Source organism: Rhincodon typus, chromosome 19, assembly GCF_021869965.1.
Source record: "Rhincodon typus isolate 14 chromosome 19, sRhiTyp1.1, whole genome shotgun sequence".
In the NCBI taxonomy this organism is placed as follows: Eukaryota; Metazoa; Chordata; class Chondrichthyes; order Orectolobiformes; family Rhincodontidae; genus Rhincodon; species Rhincodon typus.
Genome location: NC_063350.1, coordinates 11,298,698 through 11,314,949, shown reverse-complemented (window position 1 = coordinate 11,314,949; position 16,252 = coordinate 11,298,698). Strand labels below are relative to the sequence as shown.

The 16,252-nt window shown below is 39.4% G+C and overlaps 1 protein-coding gene across 1 annotated transcript in view; it reads left to right on the top strand.

Annotated features, from left to right (window-relative positions):
• Positions 1 to 11,819, top strand: part of LOC109916054 (glutathione hydrolase 7) — a 71,715-nt gene extending 59,896 nt beyond the window's left edge. The window contains exon 15 of the mRNA XM_048608457.1: positions 11,782 to 11,819. Coding sequence (XP_048464414.1) covers positions 11,782 to 11,786 — 5 coding nt within the window. The 3' untranslated portion in view covers positions 11,787 to 11,819. The remainder of the gene's footprint in view (positions 1 to 11,781) is intronic.
• The last annotated feature ends 4,433 nt before the right edge of the window (positions 11,820 to 16,252 follow it).

The following is a 16,252-nucleotide window of genomic DNA, read 5'->3' as shown; positions in this document are numbered from 1 at the left end:
CTGCAGTTCCTACTATCTCTGCTGGAGAAACTCCACAGGTCTGGCAACATCCATGGAGAGAAGCAGAGTTAATGTCTTGAAACGAAAGACTCTGAAATATTAAGTCTGTTTCTCTCTCCACAGCTGCTACCAGACCTGCCAAGTTCCTCTAGCATTTCCTGTTTTCATTTCTGATCATCTCCTCTCCTCTCTTGGTTACTTCCAAATATTTTGGGGGCAACTTGCCTTGAGAATTGTAAATTATGTTTACCCAATTGATTACCTGGAGAAATCATAATTAAGTGTTCCAAACCCACTCCCAACCAAAAGAAAATTGAGTGTTCCGTTTTTGAAATAAGGAGGGGCAGAAAGGGAACTTTGCCACAGTGTTGTGTATCAATGTCAATTGATCTGCACTCATTGATAAAGTTAACTTGCAGAGGTGAGTGCTGCTAAAACATAACAGCATCATGGAATCTACATTTGCCACTTTTTAAATGCCCTCTCCAAGTAATTTAACCACTAAATGTTTTAAAAGGTTTCCTTTGGCAAAGTCTTTATTTTTTTTTTTAAAGAACCATTTCAGTAATTTCATTCTCTCTTTTGCTTCACTGTCGGAAATATATAGCATATTTTCTTCACTGGCTGCTATCTCTAGAAAATGAAAAACCACACCTGATTTCCTCTAAAATTTCTTGACTTTTCTTCTCTTCACCCCTCGTCCAGTGGAATTTCAAAAGCAGACGTCAGAGAGCGACTAATGGTACATAATTTTCAATCCATGGTGCAATTATGATATTAACAATTCTGTTGTGAAAGATGCCAAATATTACTATGTTGGCTGGTACTTTATTTATTTGTTTTTAAATTAGTTCATTTATTTGTATAAAGCTGTTTGAACACTGAAGTTGAATGTTGTGAAAGTAGATTCTACCAATTCAGTTCAATTCACATCCACCAACCTCCGCCACTGCTTTTATTATCAAATGGGCAAAATATGTGGATATTTTCACTACATTAACTGAATTTCCATCTTCTACTGCTATAAATCTGTTATTGACATTGTTTGGGCATGTTTAAAACTGTTCTAAAATGACAGTTCCCCTGCAAAGTATTTTTTTTCCATTAAACTCATAACAGACTAAGTGAGGATCAGTTCTGAGGAAATGCAGCTCTGCCAAGTGTGTTGTCTCTCAGGATAAGAGGTTAAACCTGATCTGTCCCATTGGGTGGGACCGAATGTGGCCATTACATTATTGGAAGAACAGGGAAGTTTTCCTCTGTGCCTAGGAGCCTATATCAACCAACATCCATTTTAAGAGCAGATGACCTAGCTATATTTCACATTGTTGTTTGCAGGAACTTGCTACATGCAAATTCATGCAGTTGTATTTTCTATGTTACAATAGTAATTCAGCTTCTAAAGTAATTCATTGGCTGTGAGGCATTTTGGGGACATGTTGCGGTCATGACAGTGCTTTAGAAATGTGAGTACTTCCTTTAACTACCAGTTTATTGCACTTCATTATTGTTATTATTTTAAAATCAAGTTCACAAGGGCATATGAGTGCCAGGACCTTCATTTATTATCATCTGTCACTTTTTATTAAACAATATGACATTTTTAGGTGTAGAAAACATCAGAGCTTACAGAAGTGATTCTGAGATGTCAGAAATACTTGGTTCCTGCTTTCTTGATAGGTTCTTCCATTCTTCCTTATTTTTTTTCTCCCTGTACCCCATTTCATCAAGCCCCATCTCTAATTTTCCCCAGAAGACACTGAGAACAAGAAATGTGTCAATCTTGAACAAATGTAGCCAAAGCCATTTTTGTAACCACTGTGCCCAAAGTAGACAACTTCCAGAAGGATGCACAATAGTGCAGCATTGCAACCTTGGCTAATTTTTTATTTGACTGCACTTAAATGGGAATTATACGCACTCCAACTGTTTCCCTGTTCAATATCAAGGCCTGAGTCAGGGATGTTTGTGACCCATATCACTGCATATACAATGTATGATGCATTTTCTTATATGGTATGTACAGCCACAGCAATATGCCATTTGGGTCCAAGAAATCAACATCGGTGCTTATGTTCCACTCCACCCTTCCATCTAAGAGGCAGAAATTGCATGAGTTTTTAATCAAATTAAACATAAACAACAATACTGTAGACTAAGTTCTTATTTCTTGGAGGCACCACCAGTAGTTCCCAGTGGTAATTATAGGACTGACTGAAAATAGTGAACAATATTGGTTTACTTCATTAAAATGAAGGCATTTGGTCTATTGTGTCTGTGCTTGCTTTTTGCTAAAACAATTCAAAACTAATCCCTTTGCTTCTTTCTCCTGAAAGTCCTGGATTTTTGTCTGCTTATAGCATGATGCAGTTTTGCTTAAAAGATCTAATCATCTCAGCCTCAACTTCTTCTGCCCTCTTAATTTCTTAATGGTAATTTAAATAGATGACCCATTGTCAATGATTACTCATCCAACAGAAATGTTTTTCTTTTCTCCTGTAGCCTACATAAACATTTCAAAATTTTAAAACATCTTGTATATTGAAAAGTCAACATGCACTGAAAGTTAACCGAATGTTCTAATGACATGAGGTGTGATTGAAAGTTTAGTGAGTGCGTACAGGACTAGATGACAGACTGAGTACTATATTTAATTGTCTTACTGTTGGGTGACCAGTGGAAGTCAAGGAGCACCCCAGAGTCACAGACTTGATGTAGCCAGAAAAGATTTGAAGCTTCATTCTTTGTTTCTAATTGCTCTCATTAGCATTGAAGGCTGTTGTTTAATTCATGGCAGACAGTCAAGGTTGAGATCAATGATAAATGCTGCATTTAATAGGCCAAATACTTCTTGCAACTTTTAAAATATTACATGGAAACTATGACACTAATATGACCTCCGAGTTGTTGAAGATACATTGGGAGATACATTCTTGAGAATAGGTTGGGAAGATAAAAAGCAAAAGAACCAGGGTATGAGACATTTCAGGATAGATAATACAAAATTAAGTTTCAAAATGAAGACCAAAGACTCCAAATCCAAAAATATGCCATTTATTTTCATCAAGCAAAATTTGTCATTGAGAAGTCAGATCCTAGATCTGAAAATTAAAGACAATGCAGCTGCCGTGGATAAGATCCTGAATAGTCTCCATAAAGTGGATGTGGAAAAGATGTTTAGTTTTCTGGGTCCGTTAAGAACCGGGTGCAGGGGATCGCTATTTTAAAATTAGGATCACCTTCTTAGGATAGAGACGAGAATGATTGATTTCCTTTCAAAGGCAGATCCAAAGTTGCATAATCCTGAGAAGGCATTAGATGTGGGGTGTTGTTGAATATTTTTAAGACGGAGGTAGTAGATTCTTCTTGGGCAAGGGAATCAAAGAATATTAGAGATAGATGGAAATGCGCAATTCGTAACACAAACAGATCAGCCATGATCTTATCAAAGGATGAAGCAGGCTTAAGGAGCCAAACGGTCTACTGCTCCTGTTCTATATGTTCACAATATAAGCCAGTTGCTACTCGTGCAGCATTTCCAAAGGGAATAGTCAGATCAAGTGTAGGACTACAATATGTCCATTCCTGCCATTTTAACTATAAGATAATACAGTAATTGGTGTTCCAGTGAAGTTACTCTCAGGTTGATTACTGGAAGACATGTTTTACTTTGTTTTAGCAGTTGCACTTGGCTTGGACCCTTTGTGTTGCGTGAACTTGAAAAGGGTGGTGATAAATGAAGGGACAAAAAAATAAAGAAACTAATGCAAATGAGCAGTGTGTAAAAACAGATGAATATTTTGGGAAGGATAACAATTTTTCATGAAGTGTTCATGAGACCATAATACTGAACAACGATGTGATGCTGTTTAATGATGTGATTTGAGTCAAGTGTCCTCTGGTCCAAATCAATGCCAAGAATTCTATAAACAGACTGTTTATTATTTATTAATTGAATTGCCAATTTTCACCTGAAATAAAATCCTGACCCTGCTGATAATTCACACTGAAGCCTTGAAAGTTACTGTTTTTGTTTTATTCTGTGTGAACTGAATGCTGTGATAGAGGGAGAAACAGTATAACATGATTTGCACTTATCATGTATTAATCAACTTTGAGAAAATTGGGTTTCAGCAGGTTTATTATGTCAATAAAATGAAAATGTTTTTGTTTCATTTTGGGGTGGGGCAAACAACAAAAGGTTGCTTTTAAACAGCACCTTTTAAGAGAGCAAAACATCATAGGTAGTAGACTAAAGACTCTGACATTAAATCTCACTTTAAAACATGAGCACTTCTCTTGGGTTCCACTGTGCCAGCCTGAACTGCTGCTTTAACTACTGTACCCCTTGACATTAGCTCACCATACAATATCCAAGTTTGGGCTGACAAGTGCCCAACCATCTTCAGCAGGTTCATTGAAATATAGCTGAGGCTATTCAGCTTGCTCTGCCATTCAATATCATACTGGTTGATCATTCAATGAGTTCATTGTACTGTTCCTGTTCCTGCTTTCTCCCCATTTTATAGAGTCATAGCACAGAAACAGACCCTTCAGTCCCACTCATCCGCATCAACTGGACATCCCAATGTAACCAAGTCCTATTTGACAGCATTTGACCCATATCCCTCTAAACTCTTAAACCCTTCCAATTCATATTCCCATCTTGATGCCTATTAAATGTTGTAATTATACCCACTTCCTCTGGCAGCTCATTCCTTACACACACCACCCCTCAGTTACCCCTTGGGTCCTTTTAAAATCTTTCTCCTTAAACCTACGCCCTCTAGTTTTGGATTCCCCCACCCTGGGCTATTCACCCTATTCATGCCCCTCATAATTTTATAAACCTCTAAAAGGTCACCCCTCAGCCTCCGATGCCCCAGGGGAAATAGTTCCAGCCTATTCAGCCTCTCCCCTTAGCTCAAACCCTCCAACTCCGGGAACATCCTGGTAAATCTTCTCTGAACCCTTTCAAGTTTCACAAAGCTTCCTAACTTTCCTAAAGCTAGGCGACCATAATTGAATGCAGCATTCCAGAAATGGCCTAACCAATGTCCTCTACAGCCGCAACATGACCTCCGAGCAACTATACATAATAACAGATCCAATGTTGGACACTGTTAAAAGGTTTGCAAGTGTAGGTTGGCTGGGACAGTGAGAACTTTGATTTTTGTGAAAAGGCAAAGGTATGTGTTATTTGACATGATTCACCAGTCCTTGGATGTACTGCCTACATATCTGGCATCACCCCAGCACTGAAACTCACATACCACATTACACACTTTTGTGAAATGACCAAACACGTTTTTGGCTTGACCGCAGCATACTGCTAGTGGAGTGGTACACCACTTGTTGCTACAGCATAATAGCGTATGAAACAGCCAGCTTCACCTGTTGCTCAAACGTTTGAGATACCTTACACTTCCAAGATAAACTGAAGTAGACTGGGCACTTCTCAGATCACTTCTCAGATCTAGTGACAGCCTTAGACCCAGTGAGAAATGTTCTGATCATGGTTGTCATTATCCTACAGGGTAGCTTTGATGTTTCCAATTTTGTATTCAAGATTGCATGATGAACAAATGGCTCTAGTCTTATGTACAAGGTTGCCAATAAGGCCAATCTTGTAGCATATTGTACTGCAGGAATTTGATGCATGTATTGATCAATTATGGTGAGTTTGCAGTCAATTGGAGTAGAGAATCCCATTGCTGATTTCTTAACCATGACATCAGAGAAAGAGAACTCAATTTGACTGCTGCATTTCAAAGGTGAACTTGAGCACAGATGGAGCCCATTAAGATGTAAGAATATTTTTCCATGCAGCTGTGGATTCAAATATCACAAACATGTCATCTGCATATTGGAAATAGGCAAAGAGGAGAAGGTTAAGCATCATTCCATCAGAGACTTCGTGGAACCTAACAAACATGCTTGTGAGAACTGGGCCTAGCAGGGACACCATTTAATTGGGCATACATGATGTCATTAAAACTGAACTCAACTGCACAAGTTGCTGAGTTAATAAGTTCAATGAATATTGATCTACACCATGGTTATGGGTTGAGATCACCCTGATATAGTACAACAGTGCGTTATATGGCTTCTTTGCGTGATATGTTGGCAAATAGGTTAGCAATGTCAAATGGACACTGCATTGGTATCAATATGGAAGTCCTGTATGGTCTTTACAAAACTGAAGGGAATGAACGTGTACACACATTGTGCCTGTTTCAGCACAACAAAATAGGCAACAGCCATTCACTGTTTCATTTCCTAGGGCATTATATGACGAATCAGAGTGAACCTACTGTGTTTAAAATTTAAGTAAATTTTGGCAGGTAACTGTCAGTCTTCAATAATTAGTACATTCTCCATGGCAACGCCTCTACCAATCAAAGTCCACTTGTCAACCAATCAGCACTCCCTTCTCATACAAATGTAATTTTCCCTTTGGTTTGGTATTTTTTGCAATTTGTTGTGAGGAGTGCTAGATGAATAGCTTCAACAAATTGTGTCTTTTTTCAGCAATACAGAATGAATAATTGGGGATGCATGGAGAAACAAACTGAAAGATCGGAGATAGAGGAACAAACAAGCTCAAGAATCAATTAAATTAAATAAAGGATTGGAGTTGAAGGACTTAACAAACTTTGGTGCTCTTAACATTATTAAATATTTCAGCATTTTTTATATAGGAGCAATCGTGAATAAAATATGATATTAAGCCACATCAGATAATACCAAGACAGATAACCAAAAGCTTTGTCAAAGAGGTTTTATGGAACATCTTAAGGGAGAAGAGAGTGGGACAGAGGTTGTGAGGTTTGGGAAAGAATTCCAGTAATCTGGGCTTTGGCATTTGAAGCCAAAACCACTGGCAGAGTGATATAAACTGAGGATATATAACGTCCAGATCTGGACAGACACAGGGATCTTGTAGAGGAATGGAAGTGGAAGAGATTACAAGATGCAGAGGGTTTACGCCATGGAGGAATTTCAAAATAAAGCTTCAAACTTTAAACTCAAGCCATTAGTGTAAAGTTTTGCCAAAGATCTGTAGCTCAGGTTGTGGGTGAGGTTGTTGACTTGCTCGCCGAGCTGGCTTGTTTTCACTCAGACGTTTTGTCACCATGCTAGGTGACATCAGCAGCGGAACCTCCGATGAAGCGATGTTATTCTAATCCACTTGGAATTTATACTGCCTGGTCCATTATAGTGAGTCGTGTCATTTCCGGTTTTGATGTGTATGGGTTTGTATATGGGGTCCAATTCATGACATTTGTTGACTGCATTACAGATGGAGAACCATGCCTGTAGGAATTCCCATGCATGTCTATGTTTGGCTTGGGCTACAATGGTTACCTTGTCCCAGTTAAAATGGTGGCCTTCATTGTCTGAGGGTACTGATATTAAGGAGAGTTTGTCATGTCGTTTTGCTGCTAGCTGATGTTCATGTATTCTGATGGCTAGTTTCCTTCCTGTCTGTTTGATGTAATGTTTTTCCTTCCTGTCTGTTTGATGTAATGTTTGTAGCAGTCGTTGCATGGTATTTTGTAAACCATGTTGGTTTTGCATGTTGTGAGAATGGGGTCTTTAATCCTTCTAAGTGTTTGTCGTAGAGTAGCTGTGGGCCAACATGATTCCTAGTGGTCTTAGGAGTCTTGTTGTCAGTTCCGATATGTTCTTGATCTAGGGCAGTGTGTTAGGGTGTACTGTGTCCTCCTGTTGTTGTCTGTTTAGTAGATATTTGCGGATGAAGTTGCGGGGATATCCATTCATATTGAGGATTTTGTACAGGTGCTCTTCCTCTTTCCTGCATAGTTCCGGAGTGTTGCAGTGTGTCCTGGCCCGTTTAAATAGTGTCTTAATGTAGCTTTGTTTGTGGACGTTGGGGTGGTTGCTGTGGAAGTTGAGGATTTGATCAGTGTGGATTGTTAATCTGTATACTGAGGTGTGGAACTCCCCGTTGGTCATACGCTCAACTTTAACATCGGAGGCTCCACTGATGATGTCACCTAGCATGGTGATGAAACGTTTGAATGAAAACAAGCCAGCTCAGCGAGCAAGTCAACAACCTCAACCCATTAGTGGACTGGGGAACTATTTCAAATCAGTGTGCAGTGAGTTGGTATTTGACAGTCTTGGTGCAAGTTAAGATACGGGCAGCAAATGCCTGGTGAAGGTGACAGGATAAGTGCCTTGATATTACTCACAAGCAGGCATGTTGTTGTTTTCTAAAGAAATTAACTTTGTTTGACAACTTGGTAAAGAGCTCCAGACCACCTTAATGAAAAGCTTCTGCATTCAACACCTGTGCAACTCATTGCCAATGTTTTACAATATGCTTAAGTGCTGGCACACCTAAAGGGAGGCATCTTGAGTGTATTTCTGCTGTTGGATTGCTGAATTATTCATGCGCATTGAATTGAACGTAATGCAAGAATTTTTTGTACAGCCTTCTTAAGGTTATGAAATGGAAATTGGGTTCACAAGTTCTTTTCTCATGATCGTGTAACTCAAATCTTTTGTCGCTAAAGGGAAACAAAACCTGTTATTTTCCCTTTGACATTAGACACTTCACCCCACTGCATATTTCTGTGATTTTTCCCAACTGTTCATTATGCTTCTATTTGCACCATTCTGCTCCCTTATTTAGGTCAATGGGGTTGCAGTGACCTTACTTTTTTCCTGTTCTTGTTAAGAACAATGGATGAATTGAATCATTGTGGACTTGGCCCAGCATACAGTTATGTCTTGCTGGTTCCAGGAAAGAGTAACTGGTACGTTTGTGGGCCTTGTTTGCCACTGTGTTTCCAACATCAGTGATTACTACGCAAAAGTATTTCATTGGACCTGAAAGCAATGAAAGAGATACAATATAAATACAAGCTTTTATTTATTGCTTGCAGTTAAGATGGAACTGCTTTGGGACAAGAGTATTTCTATTCCAGAGAAAATGTGTCTGCTTCCCAACAATTCTAATACAATTTAAACAAAAGCAGTCTGGAAAAGGATAATTTTGGCTAACAGTAAATGCTTGAAAATAAACTTGGGGACCAAGTGTTTTATAAGAGTAATGCTCCCTCTATAGTAGCAAAAGCAAATAGCATGCTGCCATTAAAGATATGTTATGTACTGAATATCACCTCTTTTTTGAGAAATTTTCAGTTTTTTACTTTCCCAGTCTTTTTTGGAGGAGACATTAATTTCATTCCCATTTCAATATTGACTAGTTTTTGAGTAATTGACTCATACAGCACTGAAACAGATCCTTTGATCCAACTAGTCCATGTCGATCATGTTCTTAAACTAAACCAGTCCTACCTGCCTGTATTTGGCCCATATCTCTCCAAACCTTTCCTATACATGTACTTATCCAAATGTCTTTTAAATGCCGTGACTGTACCTGTATCCACCACTTCCTCTGGCAGTTCATTCCACACACTAATTACTCTCTGTGTAAAGAAGTTGCCCTTTATTTCCTTTTTAAACTGACCTTAAAAATATGCCCCTAGTTTTGAACTAGGGAAAAGACCCTAGCTATTCACCTTAACTATGCCCCTCATGATTTTATAAACCTCAGTAAGGTTGTCATTAAACCTTCTGTGCTCCAGTGAAAAAAAGTCCTAGCCTTTCCCAATCGGTGTGGTCAGAGGGTCAGTGTGGACTTGCTGGGTCAAAGGGCATGTTTCCACACTGTAGGAATTCTATGAACTTTTATGAACATTCCAGTCTAATTTTATAACTCAAACCCCCATTGCTAGCAGCATCCTGGTAAATCTTATCTGAACGCTCTCCAATTTAATATCCTTCCTAATAATAGCATGACCAGAACTGCACAAAGTACTCCAGAAGAGGCCTCACCAATGTCCTGTACAACATCAACATGATGTCCTAACTCCTATTCTAAAAAGGTTTGCGCAACGAAGGCAAGCATGCTAAACGCATTCTTAACCATCCTGTCCACATGTAACGCAAATTTCAGAGAATTATGTACCTGAACCCCTAGGGCCTACCATTAATTGTATAAGTCCAGCCCTTGATTGATTTACCAAAATGCAATACCTCGTATTTATCCAAATTAAACTCCATTTGCTACTCCTCAACTCACTGACCCAACAGCAAGATCTCTTTGTATTCTTAGATAACGTTCTTCACTGTGTACTATGCCACCAATTTTGGTGTCATCTACAAACTTACCAACCATTCCTCCTGTATTCTCATCCAAATCGTTTATATAAATGACAAACAAAAGTAGTCCCAGTACCAATCCTTGTGGAACACCACTGGTCATAGAAACATTGAAGACAGGAGCAGGAGGAGGCTATTTGGCCCTTCGAGCGTGCTCCGCCATTCATCACAATTATAGCTGATTGTCCAACTCAATAGCCTAATCCTGCTTTCTCCCCATAAGCTTTGATCCCATTCACCCCAAGTGCTACATCTAGCCACCTCTTGAATACATTCAGAGTTTTGGCATCAACTACTTTCAGTAGTAATGAATTCCAGAGGCTCACCACTCTTTGGGTGAAGAAATGGTCACAGACCTCCAGTCCGAAAAACAATCCTTCATGACCACCCTCTGTCTCCTACCATCAAGCCAATTTTGTATCCAATTGGCAAGCTCACCCTGAATCCCACATGATCTGACTTTACTAATTAGCCTACAAAACCATGCCGACTATCCCTAACCAGTCCTTGCCTCTCCAAACACATGTAAATCATAGTTTTGAGAATCACCTACAATAACTTACCCTGTCTGGCTCACAGGGCTATTGTTCCCATACTTCTCCTTACAGCCTTTCTTAAATAAAGGCAAAACATTAGCCACCTTCCAGTCCTCCAGCTCTGTTATACCAATATTTCTGAGGCCCCTGCAATTTCTTCCCTAACTTCCAACAACATCCTGGGATAAACTTGATCACAGAGATTTGTCCACCTTTATGTTCTCTAAGACCTCCAGAAATTCTGTAATGTGAACTGTTTTCAAAATATCAATATTTATTTCCCTGAGTTCTCTCATCTCCATTTTGTTCTCTACAGTAAAAACTGGCATGAAATATTCATTTAGTATCTCACCCATCTCCTGAGGTTTAACACATAGGTGACCTCATTGATCTTTAAGGGGCCCTATTCTCTCTCTCTAGATACTCCTTTGCTCTTTTCTTTCTTATTCTTGACTAGAACCTCAATATCTTTATTCGTCCATTGTTCCCTACTTTTCCCAGCCTTACCCTTCACTCTAATAGGAAAATAAGGCCTCTGAACTTCTGTTATCAGACTTTTGAAAGCCTCCCACTTGTCAATCATCCCTTTACCTCCAAACAGTCTACCCCATCAACTTTTGAAAGTTCTTGATTAATACCATTAAAAACTGACTTACTCCAATGAAGCACTTTAACTTTTATCGAAAACTTATCCCTTTCCATAACTATTTTAAAACTAATAGAATTATGATCACTAGTCCCAAAGTGTTCCCCTACTAACACTTCAGTCACTTGCACTGCCTTATTTCCCATGAGGTTAACATGTTAATATTTACTGGAATCTCCTCCCTTAAAAAAATTGAATACCACTTCAACATGAACATGGGGAATTTAATTTCTACTTCTAACTTTTTCTACTCCACGCCTTATTCCCAAAGTACATCAAAGAGGATGGTGAACAGCCAAAGATTGTAGGGTTGCAAAGGGATTCAGAATCTGCCTCATTCTTGAAGTTTGTTATGAAATGTGATTGACAACATGATTATGTTTTGATTTTTTTTTAACCCAGGATAAAATGCAGCAATGAAGAAATTCACACGATCTGTTGACTTCTGCCTAACAGGCACGACTTGGATACCATGGGACAGAGTTATGGACATCTAAGTTGTTTATCTGCATGAAGTAACGAATAAGTGAGGTTTTTTCTGAGTTCTTAAGAGCTTCTGAGTAAAATTGTGCATTTAAGTCCTGATTTAGTGACTTGAGTCACAAAAACCTCGACAGAACTGAAGGAGTAGTGCACTGGTGGAGATGCCGTTTTTAAGTTGAGGCACCAAATCTGTCTGTTCCCTAAGAACAGGGAGTTATCCCCAGTGTCCTGGTGAATATCTATCTCTCAACCAACATCCCAAAAATTAAAAAAAAGAATTGGGTCATTATCACATTGCTGTTTACAGGATTCTGCTGTATTCAAATTAGCTGCAGTTTCTAACATTGCAACAATGACTACACTTCATTGGCATTTTGCAATATCCTAAGGTTCAGTGAAGGCACTATATAAATCCAAGTTTTTTTTCTTGTCGTTCATTAATTCGTGTTAATTACCTATGGTAATTAGGAGGGATAGCAGATGGCAGGGCAAAGCAAATCCACTTAATTGGCACTTCTAATGCAGAGGATGGTAACACGGATGCTTCTGTAACCACAGACTGTTTTGAGCCAACAAAGTACTAATGTTGAAAGATCAGAAATTGATTCCCTAGTTTTCTGGAGCTCACGTTTTGTGAATAAATACAAATGATAAAATTGCTAAAAAAAATTACATTCCTCATTCTACGAAGAACCCAGTTGCTCAAAAGGTGCTTTAGAGAAGGTACAAATTCTGGTGCCTTCAAAATCCAGCAATGCCAATGTAAATTAGCCCAAGGCTTATGCAAGACATAAATATGTAAATCATAAGCAGACAGAGATGGGTCAGATGAGAAATTAAAATTGAGTGATTCTCAACGCACAAGGAAGCCAATGGATTAAGTTCTGGTTATGCAGCACAGTATGTCTGATGAAGGCTTAGACAGCCGGTCTTTAGACATTGAACAGTTGAATAATTATCTCAAAATACAAGGAAGGGGTGACTTAACTGTCTAAAATTTTGCTAATAATACAACCATAAGATAAACATGTTTTATTATATAAAGACATGTGTTTAATACAGTATGTGATCATTGAACTATTGAAATAAGACTGACCTTAATGTAATGATCAGTTAGAACAATAAATTAAATTAAAAGTAAATTGGTTAATTGCATTTCTGAGTTGTCATCTTTTTCCCCATTCAAGATCTCCATTCTATATCCTATATGTAGATGAGAGGGCCTTTGACTGTGTCTGCTATATTTCCTGAAATTCTGTTCTTATCCCTCCCAATCCTTCCCAGAATTACAACAGGGTTCCTTTTGCCCTCATCTTCCAAACCATCAGTCTCTGTATTCAAAGAAACATGGAAGTTAAGAGCAGCGATAAGCCATTTTGTCCGTTGAACCTGCTCTGTCATTCCATGTGATCGCAGCTGATCATCGAACTCAGTACCCTGATACTGGGTTAGAGACAAAGAAAAAACTACAGATGCTGGAATCCAAGGTAGACAAACAGGAGGCTGGAAAAACACAGCAAGCCAGGCAGCATGTGGATGAGAAGTTAACGTTTCAGGTATTAGCCTTGTTCAGGGCTGCATGTGGGAGTAAGGGGAGCTGCAGGTAAAGGCGGGGGGAGGGTAGCGGAATGGTAGTGATAGGTGGACACCGGTAGTCAGTACAACATGGTTGGTGGATGGAAGGGATAAATCCGGTTGGTAGCTGGAATGGAAGGGAGGAGGCAGGGCTGGAAAGAGAGCCAGGGGATTGTTGGGAAGGTTATTTGAAATTATAGCTTGCAGGACATAACATTGAGTTCTGTAAATTTAAATAACCTTCCCACCCATTCCCCGGCTCCCTTTCCAGCCCTGCCTCCTCCCTACTATTCCACCTACAGCCTCCTCCTTTCCATTCCAGCTACCAACTGGATTTAGCCCTCCCATTGACCAACCAGGTCATACCAACTACGGGTGTCCCTACATCCCCCTTTTCTGCAGTTCCACCTACCCCCATGTCCAGTCCTTAAGAAGGATAATACCTGAAACATGACTTCTCCTTCCCCAGATGCTGCCTGGTTTGCTGTGTTTTTCCAGCCTCCTGTCTGTCTACCTTGATACTGGGGATGGCAGGATTGTCCAAGAGGAGAGATTGGTTCCACTGGGCCTGTATTCATTAGAATTTAAAAGGATGGTTTCTCCCTATACCCTTTGATACATTTAAATCTAAGAATTTATGTATCTCTTTCATGAATATATTGAGTGATTTGGCCTCCATAGAGATCTGTGGTAGAGAATTTCACACAATACCGTTTGAGTGAAGAAATTTTTCTTGAATCTCAGTCCTAAATGGTTTACTCCATATCCTGAAATTAGTTCCAGACTCCCTAAACAAGGAAAACATCCTCTCTGTAATTAGTCTGTCCAGCCCTGTTATAATTTTATACATTTCAACAAGATCCTTATAAGCTCTAATGAATACAGGCTCAGTGGAATCAATCTCTCCTCTTGGATATTCCTGCCATCCTGAGTATCAACTTCATGAATCTTCACTGAACTTCCTCAGTTATATCCTTTCTTAGGGAGGGAGACCAAAACTGTGCACAATACTCCACGTGTGGTCTCACTGGGGTCCTGTATAATTTCAGTAAGGTATCCCTACTTCTGAATTCAAATCCTTTTGCAATGAAGGCCAATGTACCATTTGCCTCCTAATTACATGCTGACCCTGCCTGTTTACTTTCATAGACTGGCATACAAGGACATCCAGATCCCTTTGTACATCCACATTCCCAATATATCACCATTTGAATAATATGCTGCCTTTCTGATTTTTTATACGTAAGTGATTAACCTCACAGTTAGCCATGTTGTGTTGTTTCTGCATATGTTTGACAACTCTCTCAATTTATCTAAATCACCTTGAGGCCTCCTTGCATCCTCCTCACAATTCACAATCTCATCCAGTTTTGTGTCAGCAGCAAAACTGGAAATGTTTCATTTGGTCTAATATAATCATGAGGAGAATGGATAGGGTGATTAGCCAAGGTCTTTTTCCCAGGGTAGGGGAGTCCAAAAATAGAGGGCACAGATTTAAGGTTTAAGGGAAAGATTTAAGAGGGACCTGAGGGGCAACCTTTTCACATAGAGGATGGTGTATGTATGGAATGAGCTATCAGAGGAGATGGTGGAGCCTGGTACAATTACAATATTTAAAAGGCACCTGGATGGGAACATGAATAGGAAGGATTTAGACAGATATGGGCCAAATTATGGCAAATGGGACTAGATTAATTTAGGATATCTGGTCGGCATGGACGAGTTAGACTGAAGGGTCTGTTTCCATGCGGTATATTTCTATGGCTTTCTAGTTCCCTCATCCAGGTCTTTTATATATATTGTGAATAGCTGGGCCCAAGCACTAATACTTACAACACCCCATTAATCACTGTCTGCCACTTGGCAAAAGACCAATTTATTCCTAGATAACAGTGTGTGGAGCTGGAGGAACACAGCAGACCAGGTAGCGTCAGAGGAGCAATAAAGTTGACATTTTGGGTCAGGACCCTACTGGAAAATTTCTGAAGAAGGGTCCCGACCTGAAACGTCAACTTTCCTGTTCCTCTGATGATGCCTGACTTGCTGTATCCCTCCAGCTCCACACTTTGTTGTATCTCATTTAAGTATGCTTTCAGTTTTATCTACTGTATTCACTATTTACATGGTCCCTACACTGGGGACACCAAATGGAGATTTGGTGACCAATTCATGGAACACCTGTAAGGACCACCTTGAGCTTCTAGTGGTCTGTCATTTGACATCTGGCTCCCACACTAACATCTCCGTACTTTGCTAGCTGCAGTGTTCCAGTGAAGCTAAGCACAACCTTGAGGAACAGCGTGTCACCTTTGAATTCAGCTTTCCAAACTCTTTGCTGGGTTCAGACTATAATCTCTGTTCCATTTCATTTTCTTTGCTTGTTTCATTTTCTTTTCAGTCAGCATCGCATCTATTCTAGGCACATTTTTTATTTCTGTTTCTTTTCTTGACCCATCACCAATTTCTTTGGCAATGTAAGACTAATGCTTCAGTCTTTCAAACTCTTCTGTCACAAAACTTTCTTTTGTTTTTGTCCTGCCCAGCCCTTGCTGAAAGCTTATTACATCTCTAATTTCTCCTAGTTTGGATCAGAGGTCACAGACCTGAAATGTTTATTCCACTTCTCTCCACAAATGCTCTTACAAACTGCTAAGTATTTCCACCACTTCCTATTTTTATTTCTACTTACAAACAGACAGCTATAATTAGGCAATTCTAGAAGAATCTACATCATTAAGCAGAAGATTGGTATGGGGTGGTGAAGGTTAAAAAAAAAAGCTGGGGTGTCTTTTCAAGAAGGGTTGAGGGCACGTCC